This window comes from Muntiacus reevesi, chromosome 3, assembly GCF_963930625.1.
Source record: "Muntiacus reevesi chromosome 3, mMunRee1.1, whole genome shotgun sequence".
In the NCBI taxonomy this organism is placed as follows: Eukaryota; Metazoa; Chordata; class Mammalia; order Artiodactyla; family Cervidae; genus Muntiacus; species Muntiacus reevesi.
In genome coordinates, this window is record NC_089251.1 from 12766662 (window position 1) to 12786137 (window position 19476).

Sequence of the window (19476 nt, forward strand, 5' to 3'; positions counted from 1 at the left end):
ATGAAGAGGGAGAATCAGAGCAGAATGCCCGAGTTCCTCCTCCTGGGGCTCCCTATTTGGCCAGAGCACCAGGGCGTGTTCTTTGCCCTGTTCCTGGACGTGCACCTGACCACCGTGCTGGGCAATCTGCTCATTGTCCTGCTCATCAGGCTGGACGCTCGCCTCCACACCCCCATGTACTTCTTTCTCAGCCACTTTGCCCTCACTGACGTCTCCTTTTCATCTGTCACCGTCCCGAAAATGCTGATAAACATGCAGACTCAGGGTCAATCCATCCCTTATGCAGGGTGCATAACACAGATATATTTTTTCCTATTTTTTACTGGTCTGGATGATTTTCTGCTCACCTCGATGGCCTATGATCAGTACATGGCCATCTGTCACCCTCTCCACTACAGCACCATCATGGGACAGGGGCTGTGCACCTTACTAATAACTGTATCTTGGATTCTCTCCTGTGCCAATGCCCTATGTCACACCCTTCTCCTGACCCGGCTGTCCTTTTGTGCTGACCACAGCATCCCCCATTTCTTCTGTGACCTTGGTGCCCTGCTGAAGCTCTCCTGCTCAGACACATCCCTCAATGAGCTGGTCACTTTCACAGCAGGAGTGACCGTCATTGTCCTCCCACTAGTATGCATCCTGATCTCTCATGGATGCTTTGGGGCCACCATCCTGAAGGTCCCCTCCTCCAAGGGGATCTGCAAAGCATTGTCCACATGTGGCTCCCACCTCTCTGTGGTGTCTCTGTATTATGGAGCAATTATTGGGCTGTATATTTTCCCCTCATCCAGCGCCTCTAGGGACAAGATCACCATTGCCTCTGTGATGTACACAGTGGTCACTCCACTGCTGAACCCCTTCGTTTATAGCCTAAGGAACAGGGACATGAAGGGGGCCCTGGAGAGACTCTTGAATAGGGCAAAAGTCCTGTCTCAATGATGCTTGCTTGTCTTTGTAACAGCCACGTGTGTTCACACAAACCCCAGATCCTACACCACTAGATTTGAGTCTGCAAGAAATGAATACTCAATGAATGTTTGACCACTTGATTGCATTCTGTTAGTTATTGTTCCCTTATGATTTATTAGTATGAATTATGGATTCTGCGTAGATATTCTTGATTTTTGATCTTGCATATTAGATTGAGAAATTACACAGCTGGTCATACTTTTGTCTCTAGCCTTATTTCTCAGGAATTTATTAGTTCTTTTAAAAACCTATCTATGAGCTAAAATTGTCATATACACATTGTATGTATTTACTGTGCATGTTTGATATTTTGATGTATATACATTGTGAAATAACCACTACAATCAAATTCATATATTCATCATCATTCATTATCAGTTTAATCCATTTGTGTGTCTGTTAAGAAGATATAATTTAATATCCACTCTACTAGTAAATATCAAGCATACAGTATGTGTGTGTTTGTTAAACAGTCATATCCCACTCTTTGTGACCCCATGGGCTGCAGCCCACCAGGTTCCTCTGTCCATGAAATTCTCAGGCAAAAATACTGGAGTGGGTTGTCATTCCCTTCTCCAGGGGATCTCCCCAACCCAAGGATCAAATCCAGGTCTCCTGCATTGCAGGAAGATTCTTTACCATCTGAGCCACCAGAAAAGCCATACAATATAGTACATTTAACTTTAGTCCTCATGCCATACTTTGGACTCCCCAAGAAGTTGTACATCTGCATAACTGGAACTTTGTACATTATGCCAAGCGAAATAAGTCAAATTCAAAAAAGACCAATATTTCATGATCTCACTTATATATGGAATCTAATATAGTCAAATTCATAGAAGCAGAGAAGAGAATAGTGGTTCCTAGAGGATGGAGTGAAAGAAATGGGGTGCTTATGACCTGCTGGAAGATACTGTTTAGCAAGGCTCCCACAGCATAAAAAGCTTGGGATTTATAATGTATCTCCTTTCCTTTCCTCACTTCCTCTTCAGCGTTCTTTTCAGTTTTTCTTGGTGGTGGTAATGATGGTGGATCAGGAGAAGAAACTGTATAGTTTATTGCTCCAGGAAACAATCTACAGATATGAGTTCAGGTCCTCCACTTTAGGACTCAAAGCTTGTTCTTGATTTAGAAACACTAAAACAAAGTCTATGGACTTTTCTGACTGCATGTGTGAGTTTCAAGAAGATACCTGCTCAGTCCAGACTGGGACTGGAGTCTTCAGTTGCCCACACTGAATTTGGAGCATGTCACATTCAATGTCAAATCTGTCTCCCAGAAACTCGTTTATACTCAGTTTAGTGAACCTAGGTTTGTGTTATAAGCCAAATAATCTATTTTCTTTGACATCCAGTGAAGGGTCGCATAGTTTTCTTTGTTCAGGCTGCAGTCATTTAAGGACAAACATGATCAACTCTGCTGCTGAGGCTCAGCACCACATAACTGTAAGGGGAGAATATTTGGGGAAGACAGAGCTCATGGAAGTTGTATCTGTCATAGGGTATGGCCTCAGACAACTCACTTAACTCCTCTAAATATCAATTTCTCTTCTGTAAACTACAATATTATAAAACATTTAATATATTTTTGATTAAAAAATTAAATACTAAATTTGGTCAACATTACAGTTGACCAAGAATAATCAATATTAGCTTTCCCTACCAATTCATCAGAGGTGAATTTTGGAGAACTTGCATAAGTATTCCTGAATTATGCTGACTTGGAATCATGGAATATAGATTATATTCCCAATACAAAGTTAATCTGCTGTCCTAAGGACACAGTTACACATCTTGACTGATGGGGTTAGAACCAAATGACTAAGAAGCAATGGATAAGTTGGTGGCTGAGTAGATGAGGAAAGAGATCAGAAGAGTATCTTAATCTCTACTTGTTTAGCATTCCCTCAGAGAGTGATCCTTGACCTGGAGCAGATGTGCTCATGTTCAGTCGTGTCTGACTCTTTGTGAGTAGCCTATGGACTGTAGCCCACCAGGCTCCTCTGTCCATGGGACTTTTCAGGCAAGAATACTGGAGTGAGTTGCCATTTCCTTCTCCAGGGGGTCCTCCCAACCCAGGAATTGGACCTGCATCTCCTGTGTCTCCTGCATTGCAGGCAGATTCTTTCCCAGCTGAGCCATTAGGGAAGCCCCTGGAGCTGATGAAGCTGCTAGTCAACACCCCAGTTTCCTTTGTGGGAGGACAAGTGTGTCCCTACCCCAACCCTGAACAATGAAGCTGCAGACGTGGAGTTACTGCGTCTGCAGGCTTAGTATCCTCCAGCTCCAGAACCCAAACCTGAACAGAGCTGAGGACTTTTGTGCTGTCCTAGAGAAAGGATGCTGTGTGTGACCGGACAGACCCATGAGTGCCTGGCTCAGCATCCCTGTTAGCACTGCAATTCTGTTTTTAGATCCCTGATCTTCTACCTGGTCGTCTCTGGCCCATTCCCTAAAGAGGTCATTGCTGTTCTTCACATTTTTGGTCATGTGTGGGTGACAGGGCTCTGAATGGATTTTTCTCAAAAAAAGTCAAAGGCACTTGCTTGTTGGGAAGAATTTTATCACCACCTACTATGCTAGATTGGCTTTCCTTGGCTGTGGACAGTCCAAAGCAAGCTGGTATGTGCCATATGGATTTGGTTATGTATATAAAACTTCTGAAAATCTCTCTGAAAGTATGAACTTTGTTTGGAGCATTTTCTCTCAACCATGCCAGGGCTGTCTACACTGTAATAGTCTTAAGTGAGAGAGAGAATAAGTTTCTGACTACCTGCTTTTTTATAAAAGGGCTTCAAGCAAGAGGAAGGCAAGTACCCTGAATACTGAAAGGGTAACCACAAACTTCATCACTTACCCAAGAACAGATCCCAATTAAAAGCACTTCTTACTCACATTACACTACCAAAATGCAGAGTTAGAAATGACTTGTGATCCAGTGTGAATTGTTTTAAACTCAATATAACATTAACCTTATTTGAATTGGGGACCTAAAATAATTGAATTTTGAACTTAAAGGTTGGGGTCTGGATGATAGGATGTATCAGGAGATAAATAAGTTTGTAAACTTGAATACAGTGATAACTATTCTGGTTGCAGTGAACCCAGTCTCATCTCCTAGTCTGTATGGGACCTGTAGGATAAATCTAAATCCAACCACCTAGCAGGGTTCCTATGTGCACTGCATTGTTACTGGATTAAGATTACCTGAGGGTCAGAATGAGTAGAGAAGGTGAGCTGATGGGGGCCAGTGTGAGCAGCAGGTTCAGAGTATCAGAAGGGTCATGGATGGCAAGGTTGGTTGGATGCTGTGTTCAGTAATCTCACATCCCAGCCCTTGTCATGCCCATGTGATCTGTCAGCATGAGCTTTAGAACCCTGCCAGAGATGCCTCTCCTGAAAGAGCTAATCATGAAGGGCAGAAGATATTTTCTTGCCGATTGAAAGGAGAGAAAGAATGCTAGATGTTAATAGTTCGGTGAGACTAGACTATCAGTTCCCCATAGACTGCAAAATAACAGATGTGAAGAGAATGAAAGGAGAGTCATTGACAAGAAGATGGGACAAAAGGACTCGGCTTCAATAGCTCCAGCTCTGATTATTTGAGAAGGTCCTCCTCATAGCCATCCTCTGTGTCTGCATCTCTATTCCTGACCTGAAAATAGGTTCATCTATACCATTTTTCTAGATTCCACATATATGCATTAATATATGAATTTGTTTTTCTCTTTCTGACTTGCTTCATTCCATATGACATGACAGACTCTGTGTCCATCCACATCTCTACAAATGAACCAATTTTGTTCCATTTTATGGCTGAGTAGTATTCCATTGTGTATATGTACTACATCTTCCTTACCCATAAACCTGTCATTGAACTTTAAGGTTGTTTCTGGGTCCTGACTATTGTAAATAGTGCTGCAATGAATGAATTGGGAGATTAGGATTGACACATATACACTACCATGTGTATAGGTAGCTTCTGAGGACAGGCTGTGTAGCACAGGGAGCTCAGCAATGAACTAGAGGGGTGGGAGGAAGGTCCAAGAGGGAAGGGATATATGTATACATATAACAGATACACTTGGTTATATAGCAGAAAGTAACACAATGTTATAGAGCAACTATGCCTCATTACAAAAAACAGAAAAAAAGAAAGCCCCTCTCACCGAGTCAAGGACCCTTAGAGAGACTATCCGGAAAGGAGATCTCAAGAGAACAGAAGCCCCACCTCCAATCAGCAAACAAATGGAATCCTCAAGTACTAAGATGAGGCGTGCTGCTTGAAATGATTCACATTTGTGCCTTCCACTGCTGAAGGCTGGGAGAGTTTGATTCCATGAAGGATGCTCAGTAATTAAAATTAATTTAAACATATAGGTATTATGAGACATTTTAAGACAGACTGATTCTGAGAAACAAACTGCTTTGGGGAGGGGTTTTAGGTAGACAGTGGACTCCTGGTCACACCAGGGAGTAAAAATTTTAGGGTAGTTATTTTTAACAATAATATTTTTAATGTGTTTAAGATTCTTAAAGACAGAAGAAAATTTAGGTGCCCATAAAAAGTTTGGCTTTTTTTTTTTCTATCTCTGTAATTGTTGAAGCTGTAGTGCTCCTTTTAGATCTGAAGACAAACCTGAAGGTAAATAAGGAGAAGTTTGTGGTGTTCACTCCTTCAGGTCACACAAAAGATGTTTGGCATTGAACATTTTGGCCCATAAGTAGGGTGAAGAGGCAGCCCATGGAACTCAATCATCTTTCCTGGTTGAAATTTTGGCAAACCATGGAATATAAAGTAACCATCATGGAAACTTAAACATTGAAATATCAGTCTTCTGTCAGGGAAGTATTTACCTATTTTGTATCTCCTAGAATGGACTTCTATTCTTAATTTTTTTTGTCCAAACCTCCACTTAGTGCTATAAACAGAGAGATGACTCCCAATTTTTATGATTGACAAATTAACAACCTGGAATGAAAGTGTCACGAAAGCAAGGTCAATGTCTTGTTCAGGGTTCTATTCCCAGAAATTATTAAACCTCCCTGAACATAGTAGGTGTCTGGTGTATATTTGTTTAAAGAGTGGATCTCAAAGAAAAGATTTTTATACCTTTCCAGTGAAAGAGGGATGAAGATTGAGGATGATGCTAAAATGATAGCCGTCATTTATTAAAAGCATTCTATTATGAGCCAGTATACTACACACATTTTGTAGCTTATCTTAGTTAATCCTCCAAGTCACATTATTAAATAGAGATTATATTTCCATTTTATTGATGAGAAGTCTATGGTTCAGCGAGATTAGGTAACCTTTACGACTATTGTGTGGCAGATCAAAACTGAAGCCAAGTTAGACTCGTCTATGTCTTTTCACTGAAAGTTACTGTCACTCGCGCTAAGAAGCAATAATTCTCCTATGACCGAGGAGCCTCTTGAGGGCCACATTCATGTCCTTGTTTCGTAGGCTGTAGATGAAGGGGTTCAGCATGGGGGTCACTAGAGTGTACACTGCAGCCGCTGCAATGTCTTTGTCTTCAGAGGCAACGGATGGAGGACACAGATAGGCGCTGAAGAGGGTCCCATAGAAGACACAGACCACACAGAGATGGGAACTGCAGGTGGAAAAGGCCTTGCCACCCCCACCAGGCTTTCGGACCCTCAGGACGGCAGATACAATGTGAATGTAGGAGATGACAATGCATATGAAGGGGACCATGAGCACGGTGCCTCCTAAGGCAAAAACCATCAACTCATTGATGCGGGTGTCAGAACAGGACAGCTTCAGGACAGGAGTTATGTCACAGAAAAAGTGAGCTATTTCCCCAGCAACACAGAAGGATAGCCGAGCCATCAGGAGGGTGTGAGTCAAGGCAACAATGTGGGTGAGGATCCAACACAGTACAAGCAGCAGGACACAGACTCGCAGACTCATAACCGTGCAGTAGTGGAGAGGGCGGCAAATGGCCACATAGCGATCATATGCCATCACGGCCAGGAAGAAGCTGTCCAGATCACCGAACATCAGAAAGAAGTACATCTGTGTGAGGCAGCCAACATAGGAGATGGTACGAAGTTGTGTCTGTACATTTACCAGCATCTTGGTTACTGTGGAGGATGTTAAGCCCATGTCAACAAAAGACAGGTTGGCCAAAAAGAAGTACATGGGGGTGTGGAGGTGTGGGTCAGAGCCGATGGCCAGGATGATGAGCACATTCCCTGTCAAGGTGACAAGATACATACACAGGAAAATTCCAAAGAATAGCTGCTGTTGCTCTGGTGAGTCAGATATTCCTCGCAGGAAAAACTCAGAAATGATGGTTTGGTTTTCCATGACTTTGCTGCACCTGGAAGGTAGGAAGGAGAGTTAGAATGCTGGATTTCTTCTAGAACTCTGCCTGTGCTGTCTCTCAAATTTTCTAACTCCCAAGTCTCCCTTTTATTTCATTTTCATCCCCAATCTGGACTTCACCTCCAATCTGACCATACTTCCTTCCTTCCTCCTTATGAATATCATAGTTTTTCTCTTTCTTCTCTCTTTCCTCTGGTCAATCTTTTATACAGACATGATTCTTTTAGGGAGTCTCTGGGCATGTTCAACTTCAGTCTTACAAAGTTTTGGTCTACTTCTCTAGCCCTGTATCAGTGTCATTATTTTTAGTAGCATGGATTCACAAGTAGGTGGAGGTGAGTTAAATCTTATACTCTGTTGATAGCTCCTGAATTCCATTAAAAAAATTGTTTTTAAAACCCTCACAATATCTCATTTTAGACTGAAGGGCATTATTTTCATATCTTTTCTTCTGAAATAGAAACTATGGAGTGCATTTTTCCCCTGCCTTTCAGTTTTTATCTTTGGCATAGGGTCATCCTGCAGCTAACATTTGTGTCCACTTGTTACATGTCAGGTGCTTGACTAAGCACTTCATACATATTGTCTGCTTAACCCTTGAACAAAACAAGGAAGGAGAGATTGTCATGCTTAAGACTGTGTGTTGAAGAAAACTGAGGCTAAGGATACTTGAATCATTTGCACCAACAATTTGTAAATATTGGAGCTGGAATTCAAACCCATAGCATTAGATGCCAGAGACTGAATAATAAATCAATATAGATAGAAAGTGGTTTTCTTTTTAACGGCTGAGTAATATTCCATGGTGTAAATGTACCACAGCTTCCTTATCCATTCATCTGCTGATGGGCATCTAGGTTGTTTCCATGTCCTGGCTATTATAAACAGTGCTGCAATGAACATTGGGGTGCACGTGTCTCTTTCAGATCTGGATTCCTCAGTGTGTATGCCCAGAAGTGGTATTGCTGGGTCATATATTTATATTTTCTATTTTATTTTATCTCTTTATATTTTATCACCTTTATATTTTATCTCTCAGTATTTCTATTTTAGAATCTTTAACCTCACTTGTGGTTTTTCTATGTCATATACTTATTTTTCATAGAAGAACAATGAAATTTAAGAACTAGATAGAACCAACAGGATCATATGTCATTCTTGGGTAACTCAGTGGTAAAGAATCCACCTGCCCATACAGGAGTTGAAGGAGATGTGAAGTCAGTCCCTAGGTCAGAAATATCCCCTGGAGGAGGAAATGGTCCCCAATCCAGTATTCTTGTCAGGAAAGTCCCATAGACAGAGGAGCCTGCCGAGCTGCAGTCTGTGGGGTCACAAAGAGCTGGACAGGAATGAGTGACTGAGCACAAACACGTACAAGATCGTATAGTCTAGAGATCCCCAAACATTGGTCACAATCATCACCAAATGAGATGCTTTTTAAAAATACAGACTCCTCAGACTTACCCAGATTTACTGAGTTAAAGTTTTTAGGATATAGTCTGGTTACCCAGTTTAAATACTGGGTATTATTTAAAAACAAAAGCTAAATTCTCCTCAAGTACTTTCATGCTCAGTAGGGACTAAGAAGGCCTCCCTTGTGGCTCAGATGGTAAGAATCTCCCTGCAATGCCGGAGACCCCGGGTTCCATACCAGGGTCTGGAAGGTCCCCTGGAGAAAGAAAGGACAATCCACTCCAGCATTCTTGCCTGAAGGATTCCACAGACAGAGGAGCCTGGCGGGCTACAATCCATGGGTCACAAAAAGTTGGACACAACTGAGTGATTAACACTTTCACTTTTTCAGAGACTAAGAATAAATAATTTTGCTTAACTCTTCCATTTGATTCACAGATGAATAAGCTAAAGTTCAAAAATAAAGTTAATGAAATAATTTACACTGTGCTTTAGAGGAAGATATGGTATGACAACCAGGATATTCAACCTCTCTAACCCTTTCTATTAAGTCAGTTATCTTTTTTATTAATTTTTTTTGTTATCAGTATCTTGCAGATCTAAATATGTTTCTATTCCTAACTTCTATTCAAACTCCACACTTAAAGAAAAACTTACCTATAGATGGATAAGAATACTTACTGAAACATTATTCATATTTTGAAGCTAATACTTCATGAACATGAAGAATATCTGAGCACTATTGCATATTTATTTATTCCTGAACCCTATACTAACTTAGGAATATATCCCAGAACTATATAATTTTTCCCAAGAGATCACAAAACCACAAACTAAGTTTTTTTTCTCCTATTCCATCTTTCCATGGAGAATATGATGCCTCACAAAGATTGGACTCCCCTGACTGGGCATATTCTAATAACCATGTTCTGGAAAGTGACAGACTCTTAAGACCCAAATGAGTGTATCTCATTGAGAGGAGAGTGATACAGATTGAGTGACTAGACAATTTTATGCTTTCCTGACTGCAGACCTTGCCTTTAGTGAGAAAGTCTACTTATCCCCACAAAGCTTCTCAAGGGGACTGTAAATTATCTTAGGATGGAGTTGCATTTTTTTCACTGTATCTGTCAGCATATAATGCCTGAATCAGGTTATTCACTTAGTGCTCTCTTCATCAATAGCACTGACCATTTAACATCAGAAAATTTTCAAAATCCTCAACAAAGGGTCTAAAACTCTCCATTGTAAACCCTGCTTTGTACCTTTTGTCTTTTTCCCCCTTATCCAGGGCCTTATCCTTTGATTCTAATCCTTTGGTTCTTCTTTCCCTAAAAGAGTTTCTCATCCTTCATCCTGACTATAACTTCAAAAAAACTCTATAGATCTTAGAGACAAAAATGAGCGGCTCCAGATCCTTGGGCCAGCCTCTGGCTTTATCACCCCAGGGTGATAAGTTCCCTTTACTTAGTTCTGCTGCTTCTTCACCTACTATGTCGCCAACAGGTAAGAGATGGCTTGGCCTTGACTTGGAGAGGATTTTTTCTAAAGGCAGGGCTTACTAGTTCACAGCTGTTTGTTTCATTTCTCTTCTTACTGCTATACCAGTTGCCAGGAAGAAGGTACTATGGTTATCCTTAATTTGGAAGGAAGGAGGAAAGAGCTCAGATTCTTCCTGACAACCTTTGTGATGGGATTATGTGGAATCGGGATTTAGGATCAAGAATAACAAATACAATTGGCAAATATCCAGAAATATAAGTCAAATTGCTAAACTGATGTTAAAAACAAGTTTAGGATGAGAAAGAGAGATAAAGAAATACCAGAATTCCCAATAAGGATCCCAGGAAATCAGCAAAAGATTGCAAAGTCAAGCCATGGCTAGGTGTGAAGTCAGAGCAATCACAGTTACCTTGGTCAACTGGAACAGAGAAGCCCAGAATGAGGAGCATTTAAGACTATCTGGGGCACATGGTACACTGACCCCACTCAGGTCTTCAGGAATTTTTAAATATTTTATATTTTGAAACCTGAACAAGGGACTCAGAAATGGAGAGACTAACACCAGGAAGAGGCTGAACAGGGCTCTGCATTGGCCATATGTAGACAGGGAGTCATGGGAAAGTGTTCCCCAGAGCCTTGTTAGAACAGTCATAACAGTTTCTCCTCTATATCTCATATAATAGACCAAATTAGTACAGTGTTGGCTTCATTAAAACAACCTGGAAGCTTTACTTATTTCTTTTCTTAAATGGTAGCATTAAGGATTGGTGTTATTTGTATTGGTTTGTAATCGCAGTCTATGACAAAAATGCCACTTTCTATGTAAAGAAGTCTCCTAGCTGCCCCCTTGCAACAAAATTCCTGTCCCTAAGCTCCTCCTTAAAGAAATCCAGAAACTGCCTGTATTCACATGTGCAGTTTAGTGGTGTACGACATGCTTAAAGAATTCTTGAACTTCTGGTTCAAGATGTTATATTATAGCCATGCATTCAATTTTACGGTCCCCCCAAACCTACTAAAAGTAAAGTGACTTTTTACAAAAGACATAAAACCCATGAGGGCAGAGAAGAGTGGAAAGCAAACAATAGTAAAATTTCAAAAGTTGGAAAGCAGAGTGATGAGTGAGTGGTTATCAAAACGTTCTTTCTTTCCTCAACTTGACTAAATGCTAGTTTTTTCCTGACTATAGACTGCTGACCTCCCATTTTTTTAGAACATCTGTTTTAGAAAAATTGTGTTTTAAAATTCTTTCTTTGCCCTTTTGGGCTGTAAGTCTCCCAGGTTCTTGTCTGTTATACTAGTTCTTATACCTTAACAATGTCTATACACCATGGACTATTACTCAGCCATTAAAAAGAATTCATTTGAATCAGTTCTAATGAGATGGATGAAACTGGAGCCCATTATACAGAGTGAAGTAAGCCAGAAAGATAAAGACCAATATAGTATACTAACACATATATATGGAATTTAAAAAGATGGTAACGATAACCTTATATGCAAAACAGAAAAAGAGACACTGATGTACAGAACAGACTTTTGGACTCTGTGGGAGAAGGCAAGGGTAGGATGTTTCTAGAGAACAGCATCGAAACATGTATATTATCTAGGGTGAAACAGATCTCCAGCCTAGGCTGGATGCATGAGACAAGTGCTCGGGCCTGGTGCACTGGGAGGACCCAGAGGAATCAGGTGGAGAGGGAGGTGGGAGGGGGGATCGGGATGGGGAATACATGTAAATCCATGGCTGATTCATGTCAATGTATGACAAAACCCACTGAAATGTTGTGAAGTGATTGGCCTCCAACTAATAAAATAATATTTAAAAAAATAAAAAAAAGAAAAAAAAAAGAAAAAAAAGAAATTGCATCAAAATAAAAAGGTAGCAATTTTAAAAAAATAAATAAATAAATGGGAGAAAAAAAGATTAGCTAGTTCAGGTTGGCACAACTATGTGAAAAACCATTTGTCATTAACTAATAAAGATGAAGATGTCAATTAAAAAAAAAAAAAAAAAGAATGTCTTTCTCAAGACCCTGGGAGCTATCCCTTTGAAATGTAATTATCGATAAAGGTAACACCCCAGTCTCCCAATCTCTGTGAAAGTGTAGGAACCTGGAGAGGGCGCTGGCGGAGAGACGCGCGGGTCGTGGCTGGTCGCGCACCCCAGCTTCTAGCGCACGGAATTCACTTTCTCCTTGCGTTGGGCGGGGGTCCCCAGGACGGAGTTATCCGAGCGGGAGAGAATCTGCTCCGGGTGAGCCCAAGCCGCCCCAGAAATGCGATGGCCGAGGAGCGGGCACTGAGGACCGGACCGAGATTAAGTTTCAAACCAAGCTACTGGATTCTCCTAGATAAAAAGTGTCTAACAGTGAAAATGGCGTAATCTGCATTAACATCCCACAACGTGAAGACATGACAGTTAAGGAACACACGCGGACTTGTGGCACAAGGAAATGTGTGCACAGAAAGAGGAAATCTGTAATCCTTTAAAAACTGAAAGACATTTTTCCTCACCAAAATGGGTACATTCTGCTCAGTTGTCAAGTTTGAAAATCTCCAAGAATTAAAGAGACTTTGTCACTGGGGTCCCATTATAGCCCTTGGTGTTATAGCAATATGTTCCACCATGGCCATGATTGACTCTGTGTTGTGGTATTGGCCCTTACATACCACTGGAGGAAGTGTGAATTTCATCATGTTGATAAACTGGACTGTCATGATTCTTTATAATTACTTCAATGCCATGTTTGTTGGTCCTGGCTTCGTCCCTCTGGGGTGGAAACCGGAAAATTCTTAGGATAGCGTGTACCTCCAATATTGTAAAGTCTGCCAAGCGTACAAGGCACCACGGTCACATCACTGCAGAAAGTGTAACAGATGTGTAATGAAGATGGACCATCACTGTCCTTGGATCAACAACTGCTGCGGCTACCAGAATCATGCTTCCTTCACACTGTTCCTCCTTTTAGCACCACTGGGTTGTATTCACGCTGCCTTTATTTTTGTTATGACGATGTATACGCAGCTTTATAATCGGCTCTCCTTTGGGTGGAACACGGTCAAGTTTGATATGAGTGCAGCCCGGAGAGACCCTCTTCCAATTATTCCTTTTGGATTAACTGCATTTGCTGCCACCTTGTTTGCCTTGGGATTAGCTTTAAGAACAACCAAAGCTGTTGGGATGTTGTTTTTTATCCAGATGAAAATAATTCTCAGAAACAAAACTTCTATTGAATCATGGATTGAAGAGAAGGCTAAAGATCGAATTCAGTATTATCAACTAGATGAAGTCTTTGTTTTTCCTTATGATATGGGAAGTAGATGGAAGAACTTCAAACAAGTGTTCACATGGTCAGGGGTCCCTGAAGGAGATGGACTGGATTGGCCAATAAGAGAAGGCTGTCACCAGTACAGCTTAACAATAGAACAGTTGAAACAAAAAGCAGACAAAAGAGTCAGAAGTGTCCGGTATAAAGTGATAGAAGATTATAGTGGTACCTGCTGTCCTTTGAATAGAGGAATTAAAACATTCTTCACGAGCCCCTGCACTGAAGAGCCTCGGATAAGGCTACAGAAAGGGGAATTCATCTTAGCCACAAGAGGGTTACGATACTGGTTGTATGGAGACAAAATTCTTGATGATTCCGTTTTAGAAGGTGTTTCAAGAATAAGAGGATGGTTCCCTAGAAACTGTGTAGAAAAGTGCCCCTGTGACGCAGAAACAGATCAAGCCCCAGAGGGCGAGAAGAAAAATAGATAGCCACTTTTGAAGTAAAATTCCTCTCAGTCTGCTCCATTACTTGAAAACTATATATTACTAAAGAATTATGCAATGAGCCTACTCTGGTTAAGGTGTTCTTTTCCTCAAAGGTGCCCTAGTGCCATGATCTAAATATTTTTATTACCACTTTGAAATGGAGAAGCCATTCTGCACATGCCTTTGAATTCCTGCCCCTCTCTGCCACCTTTCCTCTCCCCAAAAGGAAAAACACTTCACCCAAGTGAGTCGATTGCATTTTCTCTAGGATTTTGTGTGCACTGCACATGGTGGACCTGACCTGCAGATAGAGATCCCCCTCTACCAGGAGCATCTGCATGCGATGCTTTTATCCTCTGTCCCCGGCTGAATTTCTGATATTCTAGATACTATAGAAATTAATTTGTCAGATTCAATATAAGCTCAGATTTTATTACCCGTCTTTTAATAATAATGATTTTGTCAAATCAAATAAAGATCAATGGCTTGTTCTGTATAAAAAAAAAAAAGTGTAGGAACCTAACTTCAATAGATGCCAATTAGCAAGCATATTAATAGATGACCTATATCTCTGACCTACCTTAACATCCTCCAATACTTTTCCACTAGCTAATCCCAGCTCTTATAAATCCCCCTGCCTTTTGTTTCAGCAGAATTGACTTCAGTCTGTCTCTCCAATTGCAGTTCTTGAGTAAAGTCTTTCTTGCTTCTTTAACTCCACATGTGTAATTTATCTTTGACAGTGGTGAGTGGGTTAACAGACACAAAGAAGCTAGATACTAAGCTGGCAGTAGATGAAATAAAACAATCAATTTTGTCAATACTGAAGAATCCCCAAAAAGCCAGAAACTGGGAGCTCTGGGTATAGGAAATAAACCCAGAGGTGATAGCTATTTCAGAAATTGAATCTCTAGATTCTAGTTTTCACTCCTCACTACTGGAATACTGTCTTCTTCTATCCCAGCAGAAGTTGGTAGTTTTACTTTCTGGAGAAGTTGTGACTAGGAGTTGCCACATAAAATTCAGATTAATGAAACATATACAAAAATGGGAATTACATGACTATGTGCATGTGTGCTAAGTTCAGTCATGTCCAACTCTGTGCAACCCTATGGATTGTAGCCCTTCAGGCTCCTCCTTCCAAGGGGATTCTCCAGGCAAGAATCTGGAGTGAGTTGCCATGCCCTCCTTCAGGGGATCTTCCCCACCCAGGGATAAGCCCATCTCTCTTGTGTCTTCTGCATTGACTGTGCTGTGCTTAGTCACTCAGTCGTGTCCTACTCTTTGCGACCCCATGGACTGCAGCCCACTAGGCTCTTCTGTCCATAGGGATTTTCAGGCAAAAATACTGGAGTGGGTTGCCATGCCCACCTCCAGGGGATCTTCCCAACCCAGAGATGGAACCCAGGTCTCCCACACTGCAGGCGGATTCTTTACTGTCTGAGCCCAGATGGGTTACCACTAGCACCACCTGGGAAGCCTTTTGCATGACTGTGTGTGTGTGTGTGTGTGTGTGTGTGTGTGTGTGCACGTGCACGCGCGCATGTGTGCACTAAATTCTTCAGTCATGTCTGACTCTTTGCAACCCTATGGACATAATCCACCAGGCTCCTCAGTCCATAGGATTTCCCCAGGCAAGGATACTGGAGTGGGTTGCCATTTCCTTCCCCATGGGATCTTCTCGATCCAGGGAGGGAACCCACCTATCCTGTATTGGCAGGCGGGTTCTTAACCACTAGCACCACGTGGGAAGCACTTACATGACTATATATAACACCAAATGATAAATCTGGAAACCTGCAGACCTATATCATGAATACAGAATAGTGTAAGAATTTCTTTGACATTCAAGTAGCTGAACAGGAAAGAACTAAGAATACTGGCATTGGCTCTCCTCCGAAAGTTTTCCCAGCCAGATAATCCTACAGTGAAACTCAAAATCAACAGCTCCTTCTATAATCATGGGGCTTCCAGACAGTTCCAGTGCAAAATTCATTATAGTTAGCACTTCAAATTTATATGCTTTTCACAAAATTATCACAGTTAATTGGATATTCAAATATCCAATAATAAAAATAAAAAAATTAATTTGCTTCTGACCTCATGTTGCACAAAAAATCAATTTCAACTACATTCATATACAAATAAAAGACAAAATAACAAAATTTTCGATGAAAACACAAATATCTTCATAATCAAAAAGGATGCAGTTATCTCTTAAACAGGACACAAACAGAATAATTGAGAGTAAATGAATAAATGGGACCATATTAAAATTAAGAACTTCTATTTTTCAAAAGGCACCAATAAGAGAGTGAAAAGTCAACACACAGGCAAGAAGGAGACATGTGTCATGCATGTATTTCACAAAATATTGTATGCCAGTATATATAAGACCCTTTTCAAATCAAGGAATAGAAAGAAACTCCAAAAGACAATAAAAATATATCAGAATGTAATGTCAAATATTTTTTAAAACACATGAAAATGTTTCCAACCTCATTAGTCATCAGGACAGCTTAAAGCTAACCTACAATGTGTTACTACTACACATCTATCAGTAGCTAAAATGAAAAAGACTGTACCAAAAGTTAGTGAGATTGGAGCAACCAGAATCTCATAGCCACTGTCAATAGCATAGAACAATCTCGCTGAAAAACTAAAGCTGAATACATGCAAAACCCAGACTTCCCAAATTCTACTATTAAATATATATCCAACCAAAATGTGGATACACATTCCTCAAGAGGTCTGGATAAAAATGTTAATACCAGCACTATCTATAAAATACCAAACTGAAAATCACCTCAACAGTTATCAACAACAGATTAGATGAATTGTGGTAATTTCCGAATGAATATCAGCAACAATGAGAATGAACGAAACACAGCTTTGAGTTTCCTGCTTGCTTCCCTGCCTACTCTCCCACTCCCAGAGGATGTCCACTGTAGTTATTCCATGTCTGCACCACCCTTGTATTGGGTATATGTGTAGAGGACATAAAATCCAAGTTCTTCAGACTGAAAGGAACAATACATAGAGGGGTGCATCTAAGAAGACATTTTCCCACTTGGACCTCATTTAGACAAGATCTTGGACCTTGACCTCATGTTGCAATGGTATGAGATTCTGAGGCTTTTTCAGTTCAGTTCAGTTGCTCAGTCATGTCTGAGCATGTCTTTGCGACCCCATGGACTGCAGCATACCAGGAGTCCATGTCCATCACCAACTCTTGAAGCTTGCTCAAACTCATGTCCATTGAGTCAGTGATGCCATCCAAATATCTCATCCTCTGGTGTCCACTTCTCCTCCTGCCTTCAGTCTTTCCTAGCTTCAGGATCTTTTCCAATGAGTCAGTTCTTCACATCAGGTGGCCAAAGTATTGGAGTTTTAGCTTCAGCATCAGTCCTTCCAGTGAATATTCAGGACTGATTTCCTTTAGGATTGACTGGTTTGATCTCCTTGCAGTCCAAGGAACTCTCAAGAGTCTTCTCCAACACCACAGTTCAAAAGCATCAGTTCCTTGGTGCTCAGCTTTCTTTATAGTCCAACTCTCAGATCCATACATGATTACTAGAAAAACCATAGCTTTGACTAGATGGACCTATGTTGGCAAAGTAATGTCTCTGCTTTTTAATATGCTGTCTAGGTTGGTCACAGCTTTTCTTCCAAGGAGCAAGCATCTTTTTATTTCATGGCTGCAGTCACCATCTGCAATGATTTTGGAGCCCAAGAAAATAGTCTCTCACTGTTTCCCCATCTATTTGCCATGAAGTGATGGGTCAGGATGCTATGATCTTCATTTTCTGAATGTTGAGTTTTAAGCCAACTTTTCCCCTCTCCTCTTTCACTTTCATCAAGAGACTCTTTAGTTCTTTGCTTTCAGCCATAAGGGTGGTATCATCTGCCTATCTAAGGTTATTGATATTTCTCCCAGCAATCTTGATTCCAGCTTGTGCTTCATCCATCTGATATTTCACATGATGTACTCTGCATATAAGTTAAATAAGTAGGGTGACAATATATAGCCTTGATGTACTCCTTTCCCAATTTGGAGCCAGTCTGTTGTTCCATGTCCAGTTCTAACTGTGGCTTCTTGATCTGCATACAGATTTCTCAGAAGGCAGGTGAGATAGTCTGGTATTCCCATCTCTTGAAGAATTTTCCAGTTTGCTGTGATCCACACAGTCAAGGTCTTTGGCATAGTCAATAAAGCAGAAGTAGATGTTTTTCTGGAACTCTTTTGCTTTTTTGATGATCCAACGGATGTTGACAATCTGATCTCTGGTTCCTCTGCCTTTTCTAAATCCAGCTTGAACATCTGGAAGTTCATGGTTACATAAGGTTGAAGCCTGGCTTGGAGAATTTTGAGTATTATTTTGCTAGTGTGTGAGATGAGTGCAGTAGTTTGAGCATTCTTTGGCATTGCCTTTCTTTGGGCTTGGAATGAAAACTGACCTTTTCCAGTTCTGTGGCCACTGCTGAGTTTTCCAAATTTCCCGGCATATTGAGTTCAGTACTTTCATAGCATCATCTTTTAGGATTTGAAGTAGCTCCACTGGAATTTCATTACCTCCACTAGCTTTGTTCATAGGAATGCTTCCTAAGGCCCACTTGACTTTGCATTCCAGGACATCTGGCTGTAAGTGAGTGATCACACCATCATGGTTATCACAGTCATGAAGATCTTTTTTGTATAGTTCTTCTGTGTATTCTCACTACCTCTTCTTAATGTCTTCTGCTTTTGTTAGGTCCATACAATTTCTGTCCTTTATTGTGCCCATCTTTGCATCAAATGTTCCCTTGGTATCTCTAATTTTCTTGAAGAGATCTCTAGACTTTCACATTCTGTTGTTTTCCTCTACTTTTTTGCATTGATCCCTGGTGAAGGTTTTCTTATCTCTCCTTGCTATTCTTTGGAACTCTGCATTCAGATGGATATATCTTTCCTTTTCTCCTTTGCTTTTAGCTTCTCTTCTTTACTCAGCTATTTGTAAGGCCTCCTCAGACAACCATTTTCTCTTTTTTCATTTCTGTTTCTTGGGAATGGTCTTGATCATTGCCTCCTGTACAATGTAATGAACCTCTGTCCACAGTTCTTTAGGCACTCTATCAGATCTAATCCCTTGAATCTATTTCTCACTTCCACTGTATAATCATAAGGGATTTGATTTAGGTCATACCTGAATGGTCTAGTGATTTCCCCTACTTTATTCAATTTAAGTCTGAATTTGGCAATAAGGAGTTCATGATCTGAGCCACAGTCAGCTCCTGGTCTTGTTTTTGCTGACTGTATAGAGCTTCTCCATCTTCAGCTGCAAAGAATATAATCAATCTGATTTCAGTATTGACCATCTGATGATGTCCATGTGTAGAGTCTTCTCTTGTGTTGTTGGAAGAGGGTGTTTGCTATGACCAGCACATTCTCTTGGCAAAACTCTGTTAGCCTTTGCCCTGCTTCCTTTTGTACTCCAGGG

General features: G+C 40.8%; 3 protein-coding genes across 3 annotated transcripts; 2 read left to right on the plus strand and 1 right to left on the minus strand.

The window, feature by feature from the left end:
• On the plus strand, positions 1-942 carry LOC136162687 (olfactory receptor 1J4-like). The gene has a single exon (XM_065927153.1). The coding sequence runs from the start codon at positions 1-3 to the stop codon at positions 940-942; it is 942 nt and encodes a 313-aa protein (XP_065783225.1).
• A 5427-nt stretch (positions 943-6369) lies between these two features.
• LOC136162688 (olfactory receptor 1N1-like) lies at positions 6370-7305 on the minus strand. The gene has a single exon (XM_065927154.1). The coding sequence runs from the start codon at positions 7303-7305 to the stop codon at positions 6370-6372; it is 936 nt and encodes a 311-aa protein (XP_065783226.1).
• Positions 7306-12391: 5086 nt separating this feature from the next.
• On the plus strand, positions 12392-14045 carry LOC136162689 (palmitoyltransferase ZDHHC6-like). The gene is made up of 2 exons (XM_065927156.1): positions 12392-13117; positions 13210-14045. The coding sequence occupies exons 1-2, from the start codon at positions 12981-12983 to the stop codon at positions 14000-14002; spliced, it is 930 nt and encodes a 309-aa protein (XP_065783228.1). The 5' UTR covers positions 12392-12980; the 3' UTR covers positions 14003-14045.
• The last annotated feature ends 5431 nt before the right edge of the window (positions 14046-19476 follow it).

Excerpts from the sequence above, each read along its gene's own strand:
- LOC136162687 (XM_065927153.1), top strand. The coding sequence starts at position 1 with ATGAAGAGGGAGAATCAGAGCAGAATGCCCGAGTTCCTCCTCCTGGGG.
- LOC136162688 (XM_065927154.1), bottom strand. The coding sequence starts at position 7,305 with ATGGAAAACCAAACCATCATTTCTGAGTTTTTCCTGCGAGGAATATCT.
- LOC136162689 (XM_065927156.1), top strand. The coding sequence starts at position 12,981 with ATGCCATGTTTGTTGGTCCTGGCTTCGTCCCTCTGGGGTGGAAACCGG. Across the intron at positions 13,118-13,209 it reads ATCACTGCAGAAAGTGTAAC|AGCACCACTGGGTTGTATTC; the intron begins AGATGTGTAATG and ends GTTCCTCCTTTT.